This window comes from Pyrgilauda ruficollis, unplaced genomic scaffold (assembly GCF_017590135.1).
Source record: "Pyrgilauda ruficollis isolate IOZ18807 unplaced genomic scaffold, ASM1759013v1 scaffold15, whole genome shotgun sequence".
In the NCBI taxonomy this organism is placed as follows: domain Eukaryota; kingdom Metazoa; phylum Chordata; class Aves; order Passeriformes; family Passeridae; genus Pyrgilauda; species Pyrgilauda ruficollis.
In genome coordinates this window covers 19,070,708-19,097,093 of record NW_024513654.1, presented here as the reverse complement: position 1 = coordinate 19,097,093, position 26,386 = coordinate 19,070,708, and the positions used below count along the sequence as shown (strand labels likewise).

Sequence of the window (26,386 nt, the reverse complement as noted above, 5' to 3'; positions counted from 1 at the left end):
TTCACTGTGCCTGGATCCCTTTTTGGACAATCCTGCAGCCATGCTCTGTCACTTACATCTTGCTCTAGACAAGCATCCTTCAGCCCACTCTGGAGTGGGGAGGGCTGCCCCAGCCTGCCCCTCATGCTGGCAAGGAGGGAGCCTGTTGCTGAGGAAGGGGCTGCACCAGTGCTGCTGCAGCATGAGGACTGCAGCACTACAGACCAGGCTTTGCTGGTAGCCTCTGAGGCCCCAGTCATGCATTGGAAAAGAGATGGGAAGAAAAGCTGGCTCCAGCCTGTACGGGACCCGTAGGGCATGGGGACCCCCATATCAACCCTGGCTCCAGGGGTCACCACTCCATGGCAAGCACTTACACACTGCTGCCCACCATGCCCTGGGTACAATGCTCATACCCAGGTTGCTGCAAACAGGGCCAGTCCAAGCTGCCAGCAGTGGGTGGTGGAAAATGGGGGTCATGAAGCACCGGTGCATCAGCCTCCCATGCAGCCACACGTGCAGCAATAGGTGCTGCCATCTCAAGGCTGCCTCCTTGGAACTGGCAGCCACAGGGCTGTCTCCCCAAAGGGTTGCTGGTGCTGAAGTGGAGCTGGGGAGCAGGCAGCAGCAGTACACACAGTAGCCCACACTCAGCTTGCTGTAGGGCGGGGGCGTGGGGAGCTGGATCGCCCCCTGAGTCCTTTTAAAAACCTCTTTCCCTCAGAGTGCACTGCCTACAAGATATGGCTGGGTTTGTGTTTTTTTTTTTTTTTTAAACAGTTCCCATAAAGCATCAAAAGTAGACCCAAAAAAAAAACCTTCCTGGTGGTCAGCTTGATCTGGTACTAAAAAGTGCAAAACTGTATCACAAAAACGGTTCAAAAGTTGTAAGAAAGCGGGGAGGGTGCAGAGGTGACTGAGGTGGCAGGGAAGGGACCAGGTGCTGTTGCCCTGGCTTCCCTGGCCACCAGCCCTAGGAGAGGGGACAGTCTAGGGCTGGCCCCCGCCCATCTACCCCCATGCCACGATGGAGCTGGAGAAGCGGCCGCTGGCTTTGTTTTCCTGCATTTGTCTTTTTTTTTTAAGCCATTGAAGAATTGAGCCCAGCGGGTAGGTTTCAGTTGCTCCCTCTCCCCATGGCAGCAAGAGTAGGTCCTGCAGCCAAGTGCAGGACGAGGAGGGGCAGAACAGGTCTGATGGGGCCAGGCAGCTCCTGCAGGCAAGGACTGGGTACCATCCTGCTCTGCCACTGTCTCCGGTGGAGGGGCCACGGCCCTGCATGGCTGGTGCTGGCGGCTGCAGAAGGGCTGTCACCCCCTCCAGCTCATGCCACAGACAGACGGACACATGCAGGGTCTCGGCAGGCACACAGCCTCCACCCCCGTGCCGGGGGAACAGGAACAGAGCTGCAGTGCAGGCAGCTGAGACCCCACACTTACGACTTCTGGGGGTGGCCAGAGGGCTGGCGGCCGGTGCGCTCTGAGACGTTGCGCTTCACCTTGGTGCTCGTGCTGGAGGGCTCTGCGTTGAGTGAGGGGCTGGAGCGGGACTTTTTCAGGCCATCGTCCTCCCCACCCACTGTGTCAAAGAGGGTGGACTCAAATGCTGCCAGGTCCTCGGAGCCAGCCTTCAGCTTGGCTCGCAGCAGCATGGCATAGGTGCCATAGCGGGATTTCTGAGGAGCACAGTGCAGCAGAGAGAGAGAGAGGTTGGCAAGCTGGGTACTGTCCTATGGCCAGCATCCCTGCAGCGGGTGATGCTCATGGTCCCTCCAACCCAGCCAGCATCTCGGGGCAGAGGAATGCTCGTGGTCCTAGACCACGGCAGTGGCAGTGTAATTCGGCAGTGGCAGTGTAATTCAGCTGATGGGATGGATTAGTCCCATCACTGAGGATGGCCAAACAGGAAGGGGCAGAGGGCCTGAGGGCAGAGGGGGACATCTTCCAGCTTACCTCAAATTCCAGGTACTCTTCCTTCTGCTTTAGCTCCTCGTACTCCTTGCCTTTCACCTTTTTCTCAGGCAGTGAGGAACGATGCTCCAGCAGCTCCGCTGACATTGTCTTGAACTTGGTCTCATGGTTCTTCACCTGCTCCTCCTGGGGAAGGGTGGCACCATGTCAGTGCCCTGCTCTGTCCCCCTGTTAGTGTGAGATGGCCAGGGACAGAACAGGTTTTTCCCCTTCTAGGAGCAGCCAGGATCTCAGCTTCTGCTGCTGGGATTGATTTTTTTTTTTTTTGTTTTTTTTTTTTTGTTTTGTTTTGTTTTGTTTAATGGCAGGCAAAATCACAGGCTCTTGGGGGCAATCTGCTCTCACCTCATAGAGGGGCTGACTGCAGTCTTCAAGCAGAATTTAATCCCTCTAAAACTAGGCTGGTGGTTTTTTTTAAATCCTTTCTGCTCTATGAATAACTGCCCTGGTATGCACGAGTGCCAGCTAATCCCTCTAGTCAGTTGCCTTTCAAGGTCCCTGGCAGGACCTTGCAAGCCGTGATGTGGGACCACTTTCTCCTCCATGGTCTGACCATCACCTTACTCCAGCCCCACTGCAAGGAACAAGCTCTCACTGTCTGCCCCCAGTCTCAGTATCCCTTTTCTCTGTCTCCCTCTTAGCCCTTCACCTCATTGGGGAGGCAGCTGGGTGCATGGCACCACTCAGATGCCCCCAGAGGGGAATGTGCCACTGGCAGATCCGGGGGTTTGTCCCAGGGTCACCATTCCCCCATGCTGTGGCCCACCTGAGACAGCCTGGTGCAGGAGCTGGGCAGCAGCGGGCGGCTGAACTTCTTCTGGGAGCCGATGGCTGCGGGGAAGGGGGGCGCAGAGAACATGGCTGCCACCACGTTGATGCGTGTGATCCACGAGTGCATCTGTTCGGGGTTCCTGAGAAAAAAGGCCAAAATACACATGGCCTATCTTTGTCAAAGACAGAGGGATATGCTCCACAGACAAGGTCTGAGTCCCCCAGGCTTGGCCCTGGCCAGCCATGGCACCTGGGACTCTACCTACAGCCAACTTGAGCCCAGCAGGGTAGGAAAAAGAGGAGCTGGGCAAAGCTCAGCACTGATACCAGGTCCCTCTCCTTCCAGAAAGGGTTCCAGGAGAGACCAAGGTGGCCCTAAGCCCCATCCCACCCTCAACTCAAGTCAGGGGAGCTTCTGTGCCCCAGAATGGGGCCCAGCCAGGGATCCTGAAGGACTCACTGTGCTTGGAAAAGGAAGACCCTCCAGTCAGCTGTCCTGAGGTAGAAGACATTGGGTCGCTTGCTGTAGTCAGATGCCCGTGTGGCAAGCGAATGGTGGATGCTAATAGCATTCTTCAGTTCCTCTTCTGCCAGTGCCTTCCCTGGCTTATACTCCTCCTGCAAATCATGGGGTGTTTCAGAGCCAGCTCAGGGATGCACCCCACCATGAGTCAGCTTGAGGTTTCAGGAACTGCAGACTAGTGCTGGCTGTGGCAGGGCTTGGAGATCACCCTTCACCAGGCAGCTGTGGACTCTGCTTCCAGCTCATGCTACACCCCTGGAGAGACGCTACACAACCCAGGCACATTGGCTTGGCAACAGCACAGGGGGCTGTTCCCCACTGCTCCCAGTTCTCTGTGTGTGTGCCTGCAGGGAACTGGATGTGCAGCCCAAGCCTCCACTCAGAGAAAGACCCTGATGCCCTTCTCTTCCCAGCCAAGCCCCCCGCACGCAGCACTCTCAGTTAGCAGCGCCTTTCACTGCCCAAGCTGTACCCAAGCACACTGGAAACAGGGATGCCACCAGGTCCCCAAGCAACAGCTCAGGCATAGAGGGTGCTGAGTCTGCTTAGGTGAGGCTTTGCAATGCTGTCTGCTGCAGGTCCTCTCTCACTGCTGTGGAGACTGCTGTCTCTCTGGACTGGGGACAATCCCTCTCCCTGGTGCGGATGTGGGTGGCCTTGCTGCCTACCTTCTGCAGGTAGAGAATCATTCCCTTCAGGATGGCGTGGAAGGGCTTCCAGCCGCGCTTCCCTCGGGGTGCTGCCAGGGAGGAGAGAGCAGCTCAGACATCAGCATCAGAACTGAGCGGGGGGGAAGAGCCACCCCCCACCTTCTTCCAGCCAGCCCTGCCACGACGCACGTCACCCCACCCCCGGGACGGGCAGCACGCCAGGACTGTCCCTGCGCACCTGAGCCCGTGCAGGCCACGTGGCTGGCAGATGGTGCTGCTGGCAGGGGGGCCCTGCTGCCTCCCGGGGCCAGCGCTGTGCTGCGCTCCCCTGTGCTCCCCGCCTCGCTGCTTGTGCTCGGCTTCACCACTGCCTCCGTGCTCGGGCATGGGGACAAGGCAGTGCTGCCTGCCAGGTAATGCTGGCTTTGAAGGGCGGCTGCATCTAATCACTTCTAGGCAGCATTAGACAGCCAGGGCTTAGGAGGGATTTTATGGGGAATACGGTGAACGTGACTGGCAGTGCCCAACCAGCTGCAGCCCGCTGTGTACCTTGTCTATCACACCACAGGACACTTCCCTTCACCCACACAGTCCTGTGGCAGGTTGCAACCCCCAGAGACCCCACCCCACCACCCTGCCTGCCCCTTTCCCAGTGCTGTGGGCAGGGAGAGGCTTTCCAGCTCCCCAGCCTGAGGGCTGAATTATGCCTGGCACAGCCAGACAGACAGGGCACTGATGCTGGAGGCTGGCATAAAGCTACAGACGGACATCACATAGTGACTCCTGCCCTGCTTCCCATTCGGTTCTGGAGTTCACTGGTGCCCTCTTGCCGCAAGTGCCCCCCATGGGCTTCCCTGGCACCTACTTTTCTTGCAGTCGGGATCGGCGTGGATCTTGCGGACTAACAGCCCGTGCTTGTAAGTGGCAATGCTGGCGTCCTGGGAAAAGTCCAGAAAGGGATTACTGCAGCTGCTGATGCGCTTGATGGACTTTGGGTTGGGATCTGCCAGCTCCGAGAGGGACTTTCTTAGCTCCTCTTCATCTCTGTCAATCAGATTTGGGTGGGGAAAAAGTTTGTTACCTTTCTGGGGACAGGAAATACCAAGTTCCCCACTGGTCGGTGCCACTTTTAGGCCTGGCTTCTGAAAGGGAAGCCAGGAGCAGTAGGCCAGGATGAGCAGTCTTCCATCAGCACTGGTGAGCATCCCAAACCTAGCCATGCCCCTGTCTCTCTAGACAGCTGAGGTGCTGCCTGGTTCCCTGAAAGACAAGGCACTGGGCTTTTGCTGCTGATTCAGGGTGGGACCCCTGCCTGCCCCAGGGAGTGAAAAGCCTTTTTTTGGGTAGGAGTGCAACAGATGCCAGCCAGGCTGATGAGCCAGAAGTGATGGAGGAGCAGTACCCCAAGGCTTGGCACTACCACAGCCCCCCAGCCCACGGCATACAGGCTCACAGGTCTCCAGCTGGTAGGGAGGAGGGTATAGAATGGACTGCCCCTAAAAGGAGAGACCCAGGCTTTGGTCCCCACATTTTAAGGGTGGCAGCCAGACTACAGGGCTCAGAACCAGAGGCAAAGGGGTGCAGGGAGACTGTGGCAGGAAGGCCTCGGCAGTACCATCCAAGGGCAGGAACAGGTGTGTGCAGGATGTAGGCAGCCCGCTCCCACCGGGTCACAGCCCCCACTATGGGCAGGCTGCACCGGTGCCGCTCCCCCTGTCCGCAGGAAGATGTGGGAGCCCAGAGCTGCTGCCTCCCCACTCCCTCAGCCGCTTGCTGCTAATTAAACCCCTCAGCATCTGCCGGCGTCTCCATGGCAGCGGTCGAGTGCATCGCTCAGCACTGGGTAGCACCAGGCTGATTAATCCCTGCAGCGCAGGCGCTGCCGCTCCTGCTGCTGGCGATGGCAGCTGTGGGCGAGGGTGCAGGCACCCTGTGGGGCCCCAGCACAGTCACAGCACCTCCAGAGCCTGCCTATTCCCACCCTGGACAGCCACCAAGACACAAACCCAGGCCGAAGCTGCAAGAAGCCAACCTCAGGTGGCTTTCCCCCAGCACGCTGGAGAAGGGGCCCCAAGACAGTGCTGAGGGCAGCCAGGGGTACACTGCCTGCACCCCAGCCCATCCCAAGCTCCCTCTCCTTCCCTCATCCTCACAGGGGCAGCTGCCCTGCAGCATCATGGCTTGTGCAGCCTCTGGGGCTAGGTGGATTCCCTGCCCACCCAGAGCCATGCAGCAGCATCCCCTGCAGGGGTACTCACATGGCCCACTGCAGCTTCTCGTTCTTGATGGAGCTGTACAGCGCCTGCAGAGAGAAGAGTGGCGGGTCAGCAGGACACCAGGCTGGGGGTCTGCTCTGGGGAACAGAGGAGGCATGCCAGACTGGCTCAGGCCTCTAGAGCTTAAGGTAACCCCATGCCAGTTTGTTCCAGTCCAGATCTGTCCTGGCTAGGCTAGCCAGTTGACCTCAATTTAAGGTTACAGACACCTCGTACTGGGGACCACAGGATCGGCAAACCCCTCCCCACCCCAAAGAATTGCTGGGGATAGCCCTGGCATTTTGCCCTCTCCTACCCTTTGTCTCTTCCAGCCCGTGACAGTGCCACAGTGTTAGCAGCATAATGGTGAGGCATACCTAACATTTCCAAGTGCTTGGGAGAGCTGTTTCTCCCTATCCCAAGGTGTTTCAGGCTGATAAAAATGACAGCCTTCAGGAGACCTGAGCCCAAGGAGAGCAAGCTTTTGGGACAGACTTCATTGCTGCATGCCTTCACCCTGCTCAGTGGAATCTCAGCTTGCTCCAGGGCCTCCAGAAGCTCCATGCCACAAGAGACCACAGCTGACAACTTCACTGCAGTCAGCCACCCACCCTGGGCTGGCAGAGATCAGCTCATGGCAGCACCTAGCATCCCCCAGCAATGCATTGCTCCCACAGGAGCACACTTGGTGAGAGACTTCAGCACTGCTGGCCCTGCCCTGGCAGAGGCCCTAGCATGCTGTCCTTCATGAGGCCCTCAGAGGACCTTGTCCTCTTGGCTGGTCAAGGTAGGAGCGTGGAGTAGCTGTGGCCTGTCTCTACCCCCTGCCCAGCACCTCCAAACATTTCTCCCTTCTTGGAGACCCAAACAACACCCATCTGAGCAAGGCAGGGTCAGCTGCCTGTATTTCTGCACAGGAACAAGCTAAGCCTGCCTGCAGCAGGATACTCCAGGGCCCCACTCCCAAGTGTTTGTCCAGTTTAGCTGGGTGCAAGCCAGCAGTGCTCAGCACAGCTCTGCAGTCAGGGAGGCTCCAGAGAGGGTTTCAATACAGTGCTCACAGAGGGCTTCAGAGCAAGATCTGGAAGGCATCATCCTTGAAGGAAAATAATCGAGTCTTGCACAGGCTGTTCATGCAGCTGTCAACATCCATCACTGGGCCGAAGACTGCTGCTGAGAAATCTTGCTGGTGGCTGAGAAAGTACAGCTGGAGGCGTGCAGGGGCCCGGGAATGCTGGCCAGCAGACAGCCCCAGTGGTGTCTGGGGAAGGGACATCCATCACTCCCAAGAGGCACAGCAGCCAGGATGGAGTGGGAACCCAGCTCCTTCCACACTTTCCCGCTGGGGAAATGCTGGCATAGCACCAGCTTGTTTCTCAGAGGAGGAAAGGATCGTCTCAATCTAGCAGGCAGAAAGTAGGGTTCAGTTCTCTCCTGGGAAGACAGGAGACCTATAAAGAGGTAATGGCCTCAGAGCCTGAGAGAAGATTTGATCCCAGACCCATTCATGCAGTCCCAGTGCCAGAGGGGCAGGATGCTAACTTGTGAGCAGGAGGTACTGACCAGCGGGCTGGCAGCAAGGCCAGAGGAGCAAAGAGACTTAGAGAAGAATCTGGGAGGAAAAAAGCAATCCAAAGCCCTGCAGAACATAATCTGGGAGCAGAGCAGGGGGATAAGCAGGATCTCAGAGAAATGTAGATGACAAGGAGTCACTATGGGAAACAGAAGGGAAGGGATATTACTGCCAGGGATGCAGCTGAAAAATACCGAGAACCAACAGGCACAAAAGGAGACTAAAACAAAATGGCAGAGTAGTGGGCACTGGAAACAGCATAAAAGCACCTCAGAAAGAGTGGGTAGAATGGCACACATGGCTTGGCTTCCATCTGGCTCATTGGTGATATATAGAAGTGTCAGCTCCCTGCCCCAAGGAAGGGAGATGTGAGCCAGCTGAGCAGGGATTTTGGAGGGCTGGAGAGGACCCCAGCCCTGTGCAGGGCTTGCAGAAGGATTGCTGCTAAATGATGAGTGAATAAGCCAATAGAAGAAGATGCTCAAGGAGTAATTTGGGATGGCACAGTGCTGGGTAACAGCCTGGCAGAATACTGCATTACAAAAACCTGGGCCCTGGGACTCTGGCTGAATACTTCAAAGGCTGAACTGCCTTATGACTTCAAAAGGCTCCAGCTGCCCTGCTACCAGCCCCAAGAGCATCTCACCAAGCCCATTACCAGCAGGGGCTGCCAAGTACCACCTCGGAGACAGGAAGCAGGGGCTGCTCAACACTCCTGTACAAGGAGACAGTGAGAGGCAAACAGGAAAACTGTGACTGAGAAGGCAACACGGAGCTTTACATCTATTCTTAAAACCTGCCAAAATTCTGCTTGGCTAAACACCAGCCCCAACCAAAATCAATCTCAGGTACAAAGCTGGTGGACTCAGCCCAAGTCCTAGCTGAGGAGATGCATTCCAGCCACAAATCCCACCCTGCTGTTCTAGTCCCATAGCAGAGCCACTGCCTGTCAGTCCACACAATTCTGGTGCATAGACTGTTTCTGCTGGGGAAGCGCAGGTTCCTGAAGCCCAACTCACAGCCACGTCAGCAGAGACCAGACACCGGATTCATCACTCAGCATGTGCCTTTCTCTAGATTCTCTTTGCTTTGTGGGTTAATTTCCCCTGGGCCAAAAGCACAGCAACTCTTAGGCATCTTTGAGCTTGCAAGTACTACCCAAGAGAAAGCTGGGCACTGGCCACATGCCACTATGGATGATGACCCCAGGCATGGTTGGGGTTTTTTGCCATCGCTGGGTTATGAGCTCACCGTTGCAGCGTGCCAGGCCAATCAGCCAGCTCTGCCCTACACATGCGCAACGCTAAAGAGACCTAGGAATGTACTGTCCCAGGGGGATTTCTAACTGAATCAACAACTTTCTTTGGTGCTTTCCCTCCCAAAAGCAGGCTGAGAGGCTGTCTGTGTGTCCTGCTCTACCAAATGTCTCAAGGACAGTTGAGGGGCTGCACTGGCAAGAGGCAGGTGGCTCTGATGTTCTAGCCCAGCCATGCTGGGGACAACCTACGTAAGCAGCGTAGGGAGAAGACACCTGCCTTCAGCTCCTCAGCTCAGAACAGACCAGAGGCAAGATCCAGTGATGGTCTGTGGAGCTGAGCAACAAGCTGGCCTGAACACAGCTTTGGCATGGGACTGCACTGAGGGCTGTAGCCCAGCAGTCAAGTAACAGATGAAGACTGAGGCAGGAATTTCAGCATCTGGACGAGGGCTTTAACCCTTTCTGGAGTGCTTGTGTTATGCATCATAACTCTTATGGATACATTCCCTTTCCAGTCTGCTTGTTCCTCTGCTAAACACAGTGCTCAGCTCTCCATGCAGCAAGGTGCATACCAAGGCTCCCCTTTCTCTTTGTCAGCCCTGTGACTAGCCATGGGTTCATGACATTCATGACATTCATGACAGACTTCACAGCCACCAAGCACCCTCCCTGCAGTCGTTCTACCTCTCTCTCTGACTGACAGCATTTAAATATGAAAGCTCAATTGCTGGCTGTCCCCAACTTTATCTTAGCAAAATATCTTTGCTACATCCAGCCACAAAGCTCTGTGAGGTCCCCCAGGCACGCAGACGTCCCAGCTGCACTGATCCAAACAGCAGGGTCAGATCAGGGCTGTATGTCAGAACTGTACCTATGTTGGGTCCCTAATTCATCTTGGCAGGTCCCCCACCCCCAGCCCACACCTCCTGCACCTCCACAGCATGCACAACCCATGCTCAAGAACAACTCATCACCTGGCACATACCAGCCCTACTGCATATACCCCACCATGTTCCTCCTTCCCTCCCTCCCTCCCCTCTGCTGCAGAAGGGTTCCTGTGTGCACACAGAGCAGACTGACTTAGGGACAGACTTTTTCTCCCATAGAAGGGGCTGTCACGGGGACAATGTCCTGTGCATCACCTTCCACCCTGCTGCAGTCATGGGTGGTAGCAGGTGACAACTACCCATCCTGGCCCCACACTTTTGACTCAGTAACATTGTAAGCTGCATCAGCCTCTTTCAAAATATTTAAGCCACTCCTTGCCCAGGCAACTATCACCCCCAGGACAACAGACCCTTCCCAGAGCAGCCCCTCAGCGCGGGAAGCAGCGACCGAGCGTCTCCCAACTGCATGTTTCCATCCGAGTGCGTCACAACTTAATGCTGCCCCCAGACCGTACTGCGCTATGACAGCACCGCGGCTCGCACGGCCCCGACGGCCCCACCGGGCTGGTTTTGGCCACGGGGGCAGCCCAAGTAGCTCTGGGGTAACCCTGACTGCTCTGCCCCAGCCTGCCTGCGAGGAGGGGGGCTGGTGAACGTTCTTCTCCCGCTACTACACCCGAGGCAAGCGCCCGACCGAGGCACGACCCGCCCAGAGACAGCCGGTTCGCTTCTTCCCACCTAGGACCGATGCGCACCAGCCTAACACCTCCAAAACGGATGACGGCTCCCAGCGAGCAAGCTCCTGGCAGTAAAAAGACCTTTTTTGTCCAGCCACTCCTTCCTCTCAAACTCTGCTCGGCTGGGAGCCGGGGCTGCGGCGCTACCCCTCCGCGTTGCCTTGCGGCTCTCCCTGACGCTCAGGTGGGTGCCAGGCTGCCCCGGCTGGGCTGGCCAGGGCACGGCGCAGAGCAACCCCTGGCAGCGAGCCCGCAGAGCCTGTCACTTATGCTAAGCCGTAGGGCAGGTCCCAGCGGTACGGCTCTGTCCTGGATTCCTCTCGCAGCGATGTTTTCGAGCAAGCACTGCTGCCGGACCGCTGTAAGCGGCGCAATGTCACCCAGGTCTTGCCGCGCTCCCGCCACTCCCGTGATCGGGGTGGGATGGCGGGGGGAAGAAATCCAGGCTTGGGGACAGGGACCCTCGGGCGGAGGGAGCATGGAGACCCAGCTCCGCAGAAAGCAGGCAGGAGACAGAGATGGGGCTGCCTGCTCGCTACATCCGTACTAGGGCTGAGGCTTTTGCAGCGGGCAGGACGGCGACTGTCCGGCCATGTCCACCCGCCCATGTCCCCGCCGGGGCGCAGGGCGCTGAGCATCCCTCCGCGGCGCCCCCCGCTCCCCCGACCCGCCGCTTACCGGCTTCTTCTTACGGCGGCTCTGGATGCGGCTGACCACCAGGTCGGTGTAGAGCACCGGCTTGAGGGTGCGGGAGCGCTGGGGCCAGCCGTAGCAGAAGGTCTCCACGCCGCGGTAGTTGCGCCCGTAGCGCACCGAGCACATGGAGCGGGACCGCATGCGCCCCGCGCTGCTGTTGATGCTGTTGACGCCGATCATCCTGCCGGCGGCGCGGGGGGGCGGCGGGGCGCCCGGCGCGGAGCCCGGCGGCCCTGCCCTGCCCTGCCCTGCCCTGCCGGGCCCAATGGCGGCGCCCGGCCGCGCTGAGCCGCGCCGGGGGGCCGGCGGTGGGCATCCCACCGGGGGGACAGCATCCCTGCTGGTGATGCCGCACGAGTTGCCCGAGCTGCCTCCGGTGCAGCGCCTGGCCGTCCCTGCCTCCTTTCCGCGGAGAGTGGGAGCAGGTGGCTGTGCCTTCCTGGGGGCGCCGCGGTGGTGACATCTCCCGAGTTCCAGGGGCCAGGTGGCACCTCCACTCGGTTCCAGCTGGGCAGGCTTCAGAGCTGCTGCTGCAGCTCGGCCCACACCAGGGACCTACAAAACCTTTAGGAGATGGGCCCAGTGGAGATGTGCTCAGACTTTCCACCTACAGTGCCCACCCCACACTTAAGCCTCTTGCCTGTCCCTCCCAGGTCAGGCCGGAAACAGCAGTAGCTACAGTCACAAGGCTGGTTATGGGCAGGACAAAGACGCTTCAGGCAGTTAGGCAGTTGCTCCTATGAAGAAGCAAAGAGCTGGGCATCCTTGCAGAAAGCGCAAGGATCGATACGTAATTTAGTTAGGCTTGAATGAGCAGGAGATGCAGCCAGTGGAGAGGGGGAAATTTTCCACTCTGTCCTACCTGTTTGGCATAGTGATCATTTGACACAACTTGTGAGGGAGGGGGCATGGATGTCTGGCACATCAGATGTACTGGGCTGCCCCTGAAGCCCAGGGGAGCCATGGGAGACAGAGGCAGGACAGCCCATCGTTCCCAGGGGAAACAGGCAAAAAAAAAAAAAATAGCCCAGGGGATTAGACTGAGCAAGCGTTCCTGTGATTATAGCTCAGAGGTGGGAGCCAGGGCTTTCTTCCCACATTGCTAATCACTTACCCAGCACTCTGAGCGTCTGAGCCCTGCTGTTGTGCCTCCAAGCTGGAAGGTGGGGGCCCATCCTACCTTCCTCCCCCGAGGACCCGACTGCATTGTCAGGCTTAATTCATTAACATCTGTGACGTGCTCTGGGCTCCTCGGCTGGCAGGCAGCACAGATTTGGCTCACTCCTGCAATTGCTAAGCAGTGCTGGTGAGAAATGGGGCCCAATTTGGCCCTACTGTTGTTTCTGCCAGTCAGTGAAGCACAAGGTTAAGCTAAAAGAGTAAAGAAGATGGGGATGAGCTAAGGCTCCACAAAGTGATCAATCACATAAAGGTCAAATCCACATCTGTAATGTAACAGACAATCAGCAATGGTGAGTGAAATCCCAGGGGGCCTGGGCTGGAATCACACTGTCAAGAGAAAAGCAACATCTCAAAAGCTAACCAAAATAGCAGCAGCTCCAGGATGTCCTGCTTCCACCTCCTCCCTTGTTGCATGGGCAGCTGCTGTCACATGGCCACAGGAGTTCAGGCCCAAGCCTGCAGATGTGGGCAACTTCAGGCACAGCATTATATGGGTTCTTATATCCCTGGCATGGCTCCATGCCTGCTCAGGGGGACATCTCAGCTGGAGAGCTGGGCAGCCCTGCCTGCAGAGTATAGTTCTCCAGGGGAGCTTTCAGAGACAAAGGGTTTCCAGCAGCACTGCTGGTAAGGCAGCACTGCCTTAGTTCCAGCAGCAGTGCTGTGCAGGGCATAGTGAGGCACTGGCAGTGAGGGGGATGTGATGCTCAGCTGTGAAAGCTCTTCAAGTGTTTTCATTGCTTCTGCATAAAAATGGGACTGTTTACATGTATTATCTAGTAGCAGATAAAGTTCTTAGTCTGACTCAAGCTGCCACATGCTCTCAGGCATCATGCTGCGTTTATCTTGGGACTCCCTGCAGCCAGAGATGGGGGAAGTGCTCTGGCTCCCTGTGGATCTATTCCTGAGGCTGTCCTCAGAGTCACAGGGGATGGTGGCCTTGTGCCCCTGCAGCCACCAGTCCTGCCCTGCTGCCCCAGTTCCCTGGTAGTGAGTGCTTTGGGTGGGAGCCACCTCCAGCCCTCCAGCTCTGAAGTCCATGGGGTAGCAGCCTGTGCTATCTACCCAGGCAGGCTTGGAAGAGCCTCAGGACCTTTCTTCTGTGGTGCTGGAGCTGCCCAAGACCCGGCCTACAGGTTTGAGAAGCTCCTGTGAAGCCTGCCTTCCCCTCCCCTTACCCTTAGGAAACACATTTGCTCCTGGAATGCTAAAATTAGCCAGCCAGCTGTGCGGCACGCTTGCACAGGAGCCTCAGTCCCCAGGCACAGCCCGTCAGCCAGGTCTGCCAAGGAGGAAGCATCCTGCTTGGGGTAACAGGGCTAATGCAGGCTGACACAGCAGCAGGAGAGCCTTTCCCCGTTTGTCTGCCTCTGAGCCTGTGCAGGGACTACAAGGCATCAAGGAGGCAAAAGCAGTGGGCAGAAGGGAAAGAGTGTTTTCTCTGGATGAGCTGGCTAAGGCTGCCCAAGATCCCCTTGCCAGTTCTTCTCCCAGCACAAGCCAACAGCACTTTCTCCATCTCACCTGCCCCAGAAACCTACTCCTCCTTGCACGGGCAGGGGGTTTCAAAAGTGGAGCAGTGCTTCAGGTGCTTCAGAAGAGCTGCCGCCTGCCCTGGCTGAGGCTCCTCACACTGTCTTTCATTCCCCCTCCCCAGCACGGCTCCTGTACAGAGGCGGCTGAAGCGGCGGTGGGAAGCACCGCAGCTGCAGAGGGAACAGGCCATTTTTAGCAGAGCAGCCTCCCAGCTGCTGGGCTGCCGGCAGAGCTGTGCAGGGCCGTGCTGCAGCACGGCAGCCTTCCTCCACTTCCCTACACCCAGCAAAGATCTTGGCCACTGCTCATGAGAGAAAGCCTGTAGCTTCACGGCACTTCCTTGCTGCCCTATTTCCCTCTGTCTGGGATCTGATGTGGTAACTTCATCATGTGTTTCAGCTGCTGGTTTTCTGAGAGGCTGAGCTTAATAGGGCAATGCCTCAAGTGTGGGCACCCAAATATGGGGCAGTGAGGGATGCAAAGGGGGCACACCAAGAAGTCTGTGGAGCTCAGATACTCCAAAGTGTAGCAGCACTGAAGGGCCAGGGTTCACATTTCATAGGTTTCCATCCATTTTGTGTGCTTAAAGCCTTTTCTGGCACTGGGTTTAAAATTAGAGGAGAATTTTTCCTGAGTAACTCCTTTTACTGGCAAAGTGTGGGCTGAGAGGGAGGACAGCCCTATTGAGAGCTGCTGGTAACCCCTTAATGATGGGGTGAGCGACACAACCAGGAATAGACCCACAAAGGCTGAAAAGGGAGCTCAGCTTTTCATCCTCTGTTGCCTTTTTTCATCAACCACCTCCCCCCCGTTGTGGCTCCAGCACCCTGTGGGAACCCATCTTCCACATCACAAGTATTTGCCAACTGCAGCGCTTCACCAACAGCAGCAGTTTCTGCCCGGCAGACCCCATGGGAGCTAAGCCTATTCCCAGGGGCTGAGACAGGGAGACAGCAGCTCAGAAAATCCTCCTGGGAGCAGGCAATGCCAGAGAAGCGCAGCAGTCCAAGGCCAGAGGTGCTTGCTGAACACTGCTCTCCATGACTAAGCCCCTCTAGGAACTGGGTCAGGCAGGGAGGAGGCAGCAGTCCCCCAGTCCCACCAGTGTGGTGAGTTCCCAGCTCCGAGGTTTTAACATCCAGCCCACTCTCCCCATCGCAATGCCTTGCCTACATCACCTCTGCCACCAGAGATGGCTCCAGTCCCAGGGCCTGGCCAAAGTTTTGGGTCCCAGGGCTTCAGGGAGTCAGAAAGGGCTGAGTACCACAGGACTGATGCCAGGAAGCCTCTGGCTGCAGGTGGACAAACCAGCCCTAGTAAGATGCCCCATGTGTGCTCCCTTGCCTGCAGTACAGGCACAGCAGGAGCAATGAGGGAATCAGAACCCCAGGCAAAGCTCCAGTGGCCTGCTGGGGGAAAGGAGCAGCCCATGTTCCCCTCAGCAAAGTAGGAGCACAACTGCAGGTTCAGGGATCATCACTGTTCTTGCATGTAAATGCATCTTGCATTCATAGCATCTCAGGTAGCCCTCCATGTGATCCAGCCCAAAGCTCTCACTTCTGCTCCTGCTGCTTGGCCAGCCATGGAGAACAACCAAATTTACCTTGAGCAGCTCCTTGGGGAAATCAGTGCCTCCATTGAGTCCCTCCAAGTTGCCAATGAAGTCGGAACAGGACATTCTCTTCCCGATGTTCTGGGGGAGTCGGGGGAGAGAAACATCAGGATTACCTTTGGGACAGAGGTCATTGCTGGCTGAAGCAGGTCTCATAGCCCAGGAACAAACACCCCATCTCTGCAGAGGGGTGAGGGACCAGCCAGGTCTTTGGAAGGCTGCTTGCAGGTATGGGGAAGCTGCTGGCTTTGCAGAGACTCCAGGAGGTTTAAATAGCCTCCTTTTTCAAAATTGTGCGCTCCCTGCTCCCAAAGGCAGCTGGTTTTGGAGTCTCATTCCCACCTTCTTTTCCTGTTCAGTTTTCTTTTCTGTCCTCGTTCCACCTCTCAATCTTTCAGCTCAGCAAGTCTCCTTCAAAGCCCCGCTCCATCCTTCCTTATCCCCTCCTCTAATTTAGCCTTTCTTGCCTCTCCTCACCAAACACATTAGGAGTGACAAGCTCTTATGGGTCCAGGGTCCCATGCCTCCTGCTCGTGTGGCACTATCCTCACCCTTCCCTGAGCACCTACACTTTCAGGGTGGTGAGGTCAGACAGGGGACAGACTGGAATGGTGGCAGTGGTAACTTACATGTCCATGCAGATCTGTGTTTAGCAGCATCAGGGCGCACGTGAGGGTGTGGGTTCCATCTGCAGCACAAGCACAGGACAGGAATTAGAGCTCCCAGCCCAGCCCTGCAGCTGGTGCTCCAGTGCCTCAGCATCTTAAGAAGGCTATGGGATCTCTGAGCCTCCAAGACAGCGCTGAGCCCCCTCCTCCCACCCTGGACACAAGGGGACACAGCAGTCACTGCAGTGCTGACAGCCTGCAGGTAAGTAGGTAGGAGGCCACTGGTTCCAAGCTTGAGCATACAAATTCCCTTCCAAGCCTGCTGCCCCTATAGCCAGGCAGTGATGCTGCTGCTAATCCTGCAGAGCCCCTAGCATGGCAAGGTAGGACCAACACAGCCTCTGCCAGCCGGGCAGCCCAAACCTCACCAGTGCCAGAGTCAGCCCAGGACAGACCCAGAAGCAGACCCATTCTGTGTGAATGCACACAGAAGTGGTCTGAAAACATGAAATAGTACAAAGCGAGTGTCTGTGCTTCTGAAATGCCAGGAACACAAGTTTCCTCACTTAGATACTCCCTGAGCTGAGGGTCTGAGAGCTGGGGTCTATTTGGTGAGGAGTGTGCTAAGTGTGTCTCTTGTGCTAATCTGCTCAAGGTCAAAATTAAGAATGGGTTGAGCCCTAATTATGCATCATCCAACCAGACCAGGCTTAAAAAAAAAAAAATCTAAAGCATCTGTCATTTGAGGGAAATGACATACTGGGGCTGTCTTCTAAGGCATCAGTATAGGCTTTCTGCCTGCTCTCTAGTTTCAGTTTGAGCACATTCACTGAGCTGACAACACACATGCACACACACACACACATACACTCCCCACAGACATGCACAGTTTCTTACCTTCTGAAGAGATGGCATTGGGATTACACTCGTAGTAGCGCTGGGAAAAATGAGCCAGCACTCGCTCTCGCTCTTGTGTCTCTCCCATCAAGGCCAGCTCTTTTAGAAAGGACCTGAAAAAGGAGCAGCAGGATTGTTCACACATGAAGCCCACTGCAGTTTCTTCAACTCACCCTGTGCAGGAATGGAGCTGTGCTTTTGGCTTTCGAGACCTTCCTGTGTGCTGGATGAAGCCCTGTTTTGCACAACCTTCCCTCCCTCCAAATGCATTGTGGGACTCTCCTCCAAGTCCACAGCACCACATCCTGCTGGTACATCGCAGAGACCTACAACCAGTCCCAGGAGCTACACTGGGAAAGGAGGTAGGTGTAACAACAGAAGGATTTGAGTTCAAGGCCTGGAAAGTCAGGCCTAGGTGAACCGAACTGTCATTCAACTGCACTGACCATTGAGTTAAGACCAGGAGTGTTTTTTCTTGGTTGCATGGCTGAAAGACCATCTTGGAAATCACCCTTTCCTATTTAAGAGGTAAGAGGATCTCTAGGTGGCAGTCATGGGGTCTGCTTGCTCCTGCAGATCTCTGTGTGGTTGCAGAACTGCAGAGGGTACAGTCTGTTGGGACCCCACTCTGGTGGCCACCACACACACACATGTACACACACAGTTCTGACCTGAGAGCCTGATCCAGACTCATTCCTGTGAACACGAAGAACTTCAGATATTCCCCTGCCACCATCCTGCTGAACTCGTTGCTGAAATAGAAAAAGGGGGAGAGTGAGAATGGAATTGACCAGGCTGTGGGAACAGCCAAAGGCACACAAGGGTTGGGTGGATTCCAGGAGGCTGGGAGCTCCCCAGGGTTGCAAGAAGCATGCCAAGGACAGAGACATCCCATGCTCCCATGAAACTCAGAGAAGTCACCCACAAATTCACTGGGAATACTGGGCATGTAAGAGAAAATGGAGAAGCTATAGAGGGAAGGGTCCACAAGAGGTCAGCTAGCCATCCCCATGCCCCAACACCTTACTGAAGCATCCAAGATGCAGTCATGGTAGGAAGGTAAGAAAATCTGGATGTCTCCTAGGTTTTAAGACCTTTAGAGAGAACACCTGGTGCAAATGTACCAGTGGTGAGGAGTGGGTTTTTGGTCCTGCCAGCAGTTCCTTGCCAGCCTGGTGCCCCACAAGGGCAGCAGCTGCAGGTGCACTGCAAGTGAGCTCCTTGCAGAATGGAACATTCCTTCCAAATACCCACACGTACTTCTTTCCCAGGTGGCGAGCCACATCTGCTTTTTTAAAGCCATCCAGGTTGTAGAGCCTCTTGGCCAGGCGTTTGGCAGCCTCCAGGTCAGCCTTGTGTCCATTGGAAAGGGTGTCCGTGCTGCCCAGGGCCAGCTGCTCCACACTGTCCATCTCTGACTCTGAGTCTGAAACCAGCTGGCTCTGGGGGCGGTCACTGCAATGGGAAGGGACACTCCACGTTAGCCTGCCTGCAGATCCCCTCCTTATTCAGCTTCTCAGGAAATGCATGTTCCCCACCCTGCTTTGGAGACTAGCTACTCACTGCTGGGACCCAGGATGAACTGCACTGGTCAGAGACACTCTGAGGTCAGCTAAGGGAGCTAAGGGAAGGTGTAGGAATGCAGGTTTGGGAGGAGGGGTGGGGTGATGGAACAGCACCAGTGACTGACTGGACCAAGGCACTCAAACAACATTCATACTGGATGTGGAAGGAAAGGACAACTACTCCAAAGTCCCCCACTTTGAACCTGTGAAACTGTATGTGTGGGCTTAGGCTCTGCCAAGCTCAGCTGCAGCAGAGACTTGGAGCAGAAACATGTGCAACATCACATGCCGTCCTACAGCTCTGTACTCATTTTTTAATCTGGACAAACTCCTCGTGCTGCTCTCAAGTGCAGTTTCTATCCAAGACAAGACAACTCCAATTCCTTCATTCACCTTTGCCCACCCACTGATTTCAAAGCACTACACAGATGGCAGAGATGAGGCAGAGAACATGAGGAGGAAGGAAAACCCCCCTGGCCTCCCAGCTCGCAGTGGAGTGCAGTCTTCTCCAGGCTGCCCATCAGCTCTCAGCCCACCACGCCTTAAATGGCCATGTTAGGAGACACTCTTGGCTTGGCCCCCAAAGCAATCTGACTCAGCTGCGCAGAAGTTATCCCAACCAAAAGCTGGTTGAATCTAATCAACAACAAATGTTAAGCAACTCTGACCTCGCCCAAATTTTCTGGCAGCACTTACAATGTTCCAGTCTGATTTATTTTTAAAAGTCTCTAATTGAGTTTTAAGAGGCCTGCTCTCCTGAGCCAATTACCCAGGCCAATCTCCTTGAGGCTTGCTTTTTTCAAGGATGAGCCTCCTCCTGCTCAGTCCTGCCTGTCCCAGGGGAGCCCTGCACAACACTGGCAACACAGAGGCTGCCTCACGCCTCGGGGGCTCTCAGGTGCCATCCTCTCCACCTTCCTGTCACCCCCAGCCAGCATGCAGCAGGAGAAGCTGCTCTGCACTCAAACCTGTGGGTCAGACAGTTCCATGGTGCAAGTCCTGGGAGAGATGTGCTTTGCTCAGACCAGTGCTGAACTCAGTGGTACCAGGGGGTGATTGTGGTAAGACCTGGATGGGAGGCCAAGGCAGATACGTGCCCACTTGGCTCCAGTCCTCCCCAGGGAGACTATCCATCACTCCAATGCACCCTGGTGGAAGCAGCCACAAGAGTGGTCACAAGGTCACCCTGAGCTCACCAGATCTGACTCCACCAGCTCTGGGGAGCTGGACAGGCAGCTTCCAGCATCACAGTCTGCACCATGAGCACACCCCATACTGTAGGCAAATCTCCCACCTGCCTAAAAGCTCATCTCCTCCCAAAACAGCCACATCCAAAGGCGCTGCTGGCATGGGCCCTGGTGCCTGACTGTGCCTTCACTGTCTGGCACGGTCACAGCTGCTCTGAGGGGTGCCCGACAGCAGAACAGGCTGGCTGCTGCTGGGCCAGTGCTGGGCACACACCTGGGTCCCACTTCAGCTCCTTGTGTGGCAGCAGTCACTGTGACCTCAGCCAAGGACAGAGGTCACAGGCTCTTTGATTCCCAGAGGCAGAGGACATTAATCCATCCCAGCAGCTGGCACCTGCTAGCCATGCGTTGTGGTGACTGTGTTTTTTTGCTAAAATCTTTATCTGTTATCACAAGGGCACAGCACTGTTCCCTTTGCTGCCCAGAAATCCCAAGGGTGCTTTTCCAGCCACAGTCTGAGCTACAAAATGCAAAGCCACCCTCTAACACTTTCCATGGTCCAACTACATCCCCAGAGCAAGTTTCTGCTCAGTCACCCTCTCAAAATATTTTAATTCTTCCCTGCACCATCCCTAACACTCCTGATATACTTCTGGATCTCATCTATCCTGCCTGAGAGGTTGTCCTCCCTCACATGGCCAGTTTCTGGAGCATCCAGGGACAAACCTAGAGCTCCAAATCTCCCGCTGTGACCTCTCTTCCTAATCTATGGTCCTCAGCTTTGTACCTAGTGCTGAGCACCCAGGTATGGGGCCACTTAAAAAATCTCTCTTGTCCTTCAATACCTGTATCTTCCTGGAGGGCCCCAACCTGTGACTACAATCCCTGCCTTGCTTCTTGCAATGGGCATGCAGGGATCTCAAACCTTGAGTCTCAAAGTAGCTCTACCAGTGGAATTTGCTTCTCCCTCACTCACCAAGTTCCAGCACTGATCTGGTGTTTTACAGCACAGCATAACCTTGCTCTCAGGATGAGGCACTATTCAACCATGCCGTAAAATGGGTTTTTTTCTAGCACTCAAGCCATTCTCATGCAGTTAAATATGGCCAGTCAGCCTCTGTGGGCTCAGTATGCCCCCTTTGTGGTACCTGTCTGCCACCACTCAAAACCACAATTGGCTTGGAGAACATGCAGCTTAAAGACAGAAAAACAAGAGCCCAATTCTCAAGCAAATAGAGAGCAGAGCAAGAGACATGTCCATGTCTGAGGTAATTGAGATTATGCTAATTTCCTCACCAATGAGCTAATTGCAGGTTTCAGGGTAAGGCTTTTTTGGTGTGTTTAGTAAAGTGACATTTTAGTTTGGCTTGAAGAAACACTGAGATAATATTTTTTACATTAAATACACACTTAAGGAATAAAGATCAAATTTGATATTGTGCAAGTATCCTCAGTGTACATGAAATAAGTCACTCCTGAGCAGACACAGTATGAGTGCTAGCTCATCCCTCTCTGCTGTCACCACTCACGTCATTGGGAGCACAGGTCCCCCTGTCACCTCAGAGGTGTTTCCTAGAGCCCAGAGTGCTGCAGTGAGGCACACCTGGGGGTCTCTGCAAGGAGGGCATGTCATCCAGCACAGGGCTCAGGGCTCACCCTGTGACAGAGGCTCTTCACTGACCACTTCCCACCCCAGCTCAGCAGAAGGACTTGTGCTCCCTGCCTTGGAAAGCTGCTGCAGAATCATGGTCCTGATCAGGGCCACCGTACCAAACACACTGCTTCTTCTAGGTCAGATGGTTCTCCAGGGCCCAAATGTTCCTTCTCTGGGCCAAACACTAATTTCCTGGAGCTGGATCATCTGCTCCCAATATTCCTCCTCTAGCCAACTGCCTGGAGCCCAGAAGCAGAGACCACAGCACCTTCCCTGGCTGCAATGCAGAGTGTCAGTGCAGAAGTCCTGGCATCCTCTCCACCTTGCCACCAACAACCAAGCTTATTTGGCACCATGTTCACTTGGTTTTCCAGCAACCAGGAGCAAATATTCTCTCTGGGATGTGGAGCAGCAAGAAGGCACTAGTTCTGCAAAGCCAGGCCCAAGGGGCTGACCTCCACCTCCCAGATGCCAGCTGAGGCATATCTGCATGGTGGGATCCTTCCTGCAGCAACAACCTGTTCCTCAGGAGCTGGGGTGTGCTCAGCTGAGCTCCTGGGCTGTCCAGGTCCATCCTGACACAGCTCCAGGCAAGACACCTGCTGCAATAAACTCCAGACCTTTAAACACAATTCAAGTACCTCTTGCTCTCCACATGAAGCTGGTTTCACCCTAAACCATAGTAAGGAGCCTGGTGCAAATCCACAAGGAACAGGTCATGGGGCAAAATAGCACTCCCCTCAATTCTGGAAGGCCCATGTGCATAGCTAGATTGCCTCTGCCAAGCAAACCAAGCCTGCTTAATGTTGCTGCTAAGAATGTACCAGACCGGATCTTTGGCTGAGCTAAATAAACGCAGCTCCCTCCATCGGTCTCAGTGGAACGACTTTGATTTATGACAGCAAAAATCTGGGCCAGTTCATTCCTCACAGAATTGAAGTTAGGGCTGGGAGGACACTTGAAGGTCAGCTAAACCAGCCTCCAACCACAGGCACGGCGGGTTGTGCTTTCTGGCAGCTCTGGAGTCCAACAGTCACCCAGCCACAGCAGCACCCACCAGCGTTACTGCTGACAGATCCAGATAGGACTGAACTTTGGGAAGCTGTGCCCCTCCCCAGTCTTGTTTCTCTGCAGACTTCCAGAACCTCCCCTGCAGCACCAGCAATCTCTGGAGATGTCTATTTGTCCTCCATCACCCCATCCCACCAGCTCTTCTTGTGAGGGACACAACTGCTCCTGTAGAGGACAGGGACTGACACTAAAATCCCACCAAACAATTTCTGGTGCCAGCCGAGAGCCTTAAATATCCAGTTACTCACCTGCTGGATGAAGGTTGGTCTTCTCCTTCAAGACACAGATGCCATAGAGTCAGCACAGGAAAACCCGGGTGTCTTGGACCCTTGGGCCAAGAGCAGCCTAGGGGCTCTGAGTCAGATCTGAGAGCTGGAATTAATGCCTGACACATGGGGCTGCATCCCACAGGTATGTGCTGCTGCTCATGCCTCTGCAGGCAGACCTGCCATCCCTGGGATCCACTGCCATTTATGCCGTGGTGGGCTGATGTGTTCTATGTCCTGGCTTCTACTGCTCTTCGTGGCTTGACATGGCTTGCATAGGGGGAAATTCCCCCCAGGTTTGTCCTTTATTTCTTGCTGTGTCAAGGCCTGTGGGGAGACTTCTTCATCCTGCGCCTTGTCTCCCTACTGTGCTGTCACCCCAGCCAACCCATACCTCCCTTACCCTATCTTCATCCTTTCCTCAAGGTCCACCTTCCTCTGCTCAGCTCTCAGCCTCAATCTCCTGCATCACAGCCCGAATCCACCCCACGGGGCCCCAAACTGGTCACAGCCTTCACGGCATCCTCACCAGTTTGCCCAGTGCTACCTGGGGGCTCAGGTCAGCTGAGACCTGCGCTGGCCCTGGGAGGGGAGGGGCAGCGGCTCCCCGACGGCTGCAGTAACAAAAGGAACCTTATAAAGAAAGGCAGCGGAGCTGGCTGGCAGGCCCGTGCTCCAGCACACGCCAGCAGCCGCGCTCCGGCAGGGACGCAGCTCCGGCTGCCGGCGCATCCTCCGCCCGGGGCGGCTGCCAGCCCCACGGGCTCCCCGCTCCTCCCACACAGCCGCAGCTGCAGGGCTGAGCTCTCCCTCTAGCGAGGCTCCAGGCGTGCTGCCCTCGCCGTGCTGTCTGGCCATTTTCACCTACCGTTTGCATCCCCACCTTTGAGGTTGCCTCTCCCGCCTACCCTTCTTTCTGTCCCACCGCAGGCAAGCCCCGATGAGGTTCCAGCAGAACTGACTCGCTCGGGGGGCGAAGCCACGTCTCTTCCCTCCGCGGATAAACCTCAGGGTCCGGCACGACTGTGCCCGAGGCCAAGGCTGGCTCCAGAAGAGTGGGATTGCAGGGAAGCTGGGCAGCTGGATTTCAGGGGTCTTGCACCCCCAGAGAGATGCAGGTTCCCCATTTACATTCCTCCAGGGCTGATGCCCCACAGCCCACAGTGCCTACCTGTATAGGACTGGGCCAGCCAAGTGACCCTCTGGACACCTGCTTGCACCAGCAGCTTGGCCAAGTCCTGCAATTTGGACCTGCAGTTGCAGAAGTCTGGCTGTTGCCACTGAAATAATCTCCCTGTAATCTCCCAGGGCTGCCCGAGCTCCTGCCCCACCATCTTGCCAGCACTGCATCCGTCCCTGGCTGGCTTCCCTGGGTCCGAAGGACTCCCTAGCCCTGGGGAGCTCTGCCTCCACATACACTCTGCAGAGATCTGTCACAGCCACAGGGACAACTTGCTTTAACTGCAGCTCTCTGCCCAGTGAGAGCAAGGGACCTGCACACTTTCACCTCCTGCCCAAATCGGGTGGTAACCTACTCACAGAGCCTATGCTGGAGATGTCACTGTTGGGTGCCCTGCTGTGGGAAGGGCAGGGGGGGGGTTCAGTCTCTGCTCCATCCCTTTCAATTAAGTCTGCTGGAGTAGGTGCAGGCATCCCAGGGGAGGCCTTTGTATGTCTGCACTTAGACATACTTCCCACATACAAGGTCAAGATAAAAACATGGTCTTAACTATTATGTGCTGAGGTACACCAGAGCCTTGGTGTAAAGAACAAGGCTGCATGACCCAAGGCCATGCATGACCCCACTGGCTGTGGGGTTACCATATGTCCCCAGCAATGCAGGGGCATCACTGGTTGTCCATTCCTGCCGCTGAGGGAGGTGGGACGTCACAGGCTGCAAGGCTGTCTCTGACCTGGATCCCGGCCCCAACTATTGCAACAGTTAGCAGCAAAGCTTTCGGGGACACAAGGAGGACAGTCACAGGGCAGCACACGCAGGTGTAGACCCACTGGTGTTCATCAGCCCTGAAGCCTGGGGTCACCTCTGCCAACCCTGAGACTGACAGACAATGTAAAGCACAGTCTCCAGCGCAGAGTCCCCCTGCCAGGGGTCCCCAGTCTACCAGTGCTGGTGGCAGTCAGCCTGTACTGCTTGTGACCACAGACAGTGGTGAATGCCTTGCTCTGGCCCTGCTGGCACAGGTGATGATGCACTATAGTGACTGCAGAGGTTCCTTAACCCCTTTCCTCACCAATTTCCATTGAATACCCCTTAGTGGGAGAATTACAAGGATAAGCTCTGCTTGATCAGATCAGCCCTGCCAGGTATCAGGATCTACTGGTTCCAGTTCTTGAGAACCTTTGTGCAATCAGCCCAGCCACTTCTTCCTCAAACTACAAGGGACTCTCCAGCTTCATGGTCAGCTCCACTGAGAGTCTAGAAAGTTGGTTGCACCAGTGATCGGGAAGAGGAAACTTCTTGGATCTCTCCCTTGCCAGAAACCCTGGCCTCCTGAGGACTGATCCTGCAGATGATGGGCTGTCTCAGACCCTGGTCCCACATGCCTTTGCTGCTTCCCAACCCAGTTCCTGCTCCCAGCCCCAGTCTCCACTCCTTTCCACTGCACCAGATGGCAGATTCCAACCACACCTGCCTCTCTGTCCCCTGTTGCCTGTGGGACTGTGAGGGGAGGCTCACTCCATGCTGGGGAGCAAAGAGCTGGACTGCTGCCTGCTGAGGGCTTGCAGCAGGGCCCTGCTCCTCCACACCTCCTTTCTCACTGTCTTTCCTGCAGTCTCTGCTCCAGGCCACCACTGGAGCCAGGGCACCTGCTCACCTGCTGCAGGGCAGCATGGCAGATCAGAACAGTCCAGGACGTGGGCAAGAAACAGGGTCTGAGCTGGACAAAAAAAAGTGCTGTGCAGGGGCCTAGTGATAACCAAGGGAATAGTTTCCAAGCAGGGAAAGGCAGCTGCTTGGGACTGTGCAGAAGGTGAGGCTGGCAGTTGTGGTGCTATGGGAAGCCCAGACCTTGGGGTCCCCAGGCCAGGGAGCACAGTGGGGACTGCAGCTGCATTTTCCCTGTGCTCCTCTGTCACCAAATCAGAGGTACTCCTGCCAAAACAGGAGATGACAAGAGACTCAGCAAAGATCTAGGGCAGCTTGAGGGATACACAACATTCTTCCATGGCCTGTGTTGCAGGCCAGCACTGCTCTGAAACCTGAGCTAGGAGGGGAGAACAGCGCCGCAGTGTCCTCGGCACTGCCAGCATGCTCTGTGCTCCACTGACTATAAACCAGTGAGGAATAATCTCTGTTAAGCCACCTCATTGCTGCTCCTGCTGCCAGCTGTGTCTCTGCACCCTGCATTTGCCTGTGCCCCTGCACTGCCGTGCTGTGGTACAATGGCATCCCATGGACAGTTAGTCAGATACTGTCCTTTTCGTTTCCCCAGGGTGCTGTGTTTCAGTCTCTTGCCTTGGCACAGCAATAGGAAGCCAATTCTTCC

At 55.7% G+C, this 26,386-nt stretch overlaps 1 protein-coding gene across 2 annotated transcripts in view; it reads right to left on the bottom strand.

The window, feature by feature from the left end:
• Positions 1-1,064: 1,064 nt before the first annotated feature.
• Positions 1,065-26,386, bottom strand: part of PSD (pleckstrin and Sec7 domain containing) — a 34,185-nt gene continuing 8,863 nt past the window's right edge. Inside the window, exons 5-16 of one of the 2 annotated variants that reach the window (XM_041461051.1) lie at positions 18,395-18,589; positions 17,806-17,886; positions 17,135-17,247; positions 16,259-16,317; positions 15,621-15,710; positions 6,152-6,195; positions 4,759-4,937; positions 3,912-3,982; positions 3,181-3,338; positions 2,716-2,860; positions 1,932-2,075; positions 1,065-1,654 (exon numbers count right to left, since the gene is read on the bottom strand). In XM_041461051.1, coding sequence (XP_041316985.1) covers positions 1,415-1,654; positions 1,932-2,075; positions 2,716-2,860; positions 3,181-3,338; positions 3,912-3,982; positions 4,759-4,937; positions 6,152-6,195; positions 15,621-15,710; positions 16,259-16,317; positions 17,135-17,247; positions 17,806-17,886; positions 18,395-18,589 — 1,519 coding nt within the window. In that variant the 3' untranslated portion in view covers positions 1,065-1,414. Of the gene's footprint in view, positions 1,655-1,931; positions 2,118-2,715; positions 2,861-3,180; positions 3,339-3,911; positions 3,983-4,758; positions 4,938-6,151; positions 6,196-15,620; positions 15,711-16,258; positions 16,318-17,134; positions 17,248-17,805; positions 17,887-18,394; positions 18,590-26,386 lie in introns of those variants that run through there. The other variant, XM_041461053.1, reaches the window with a different exon arrangement.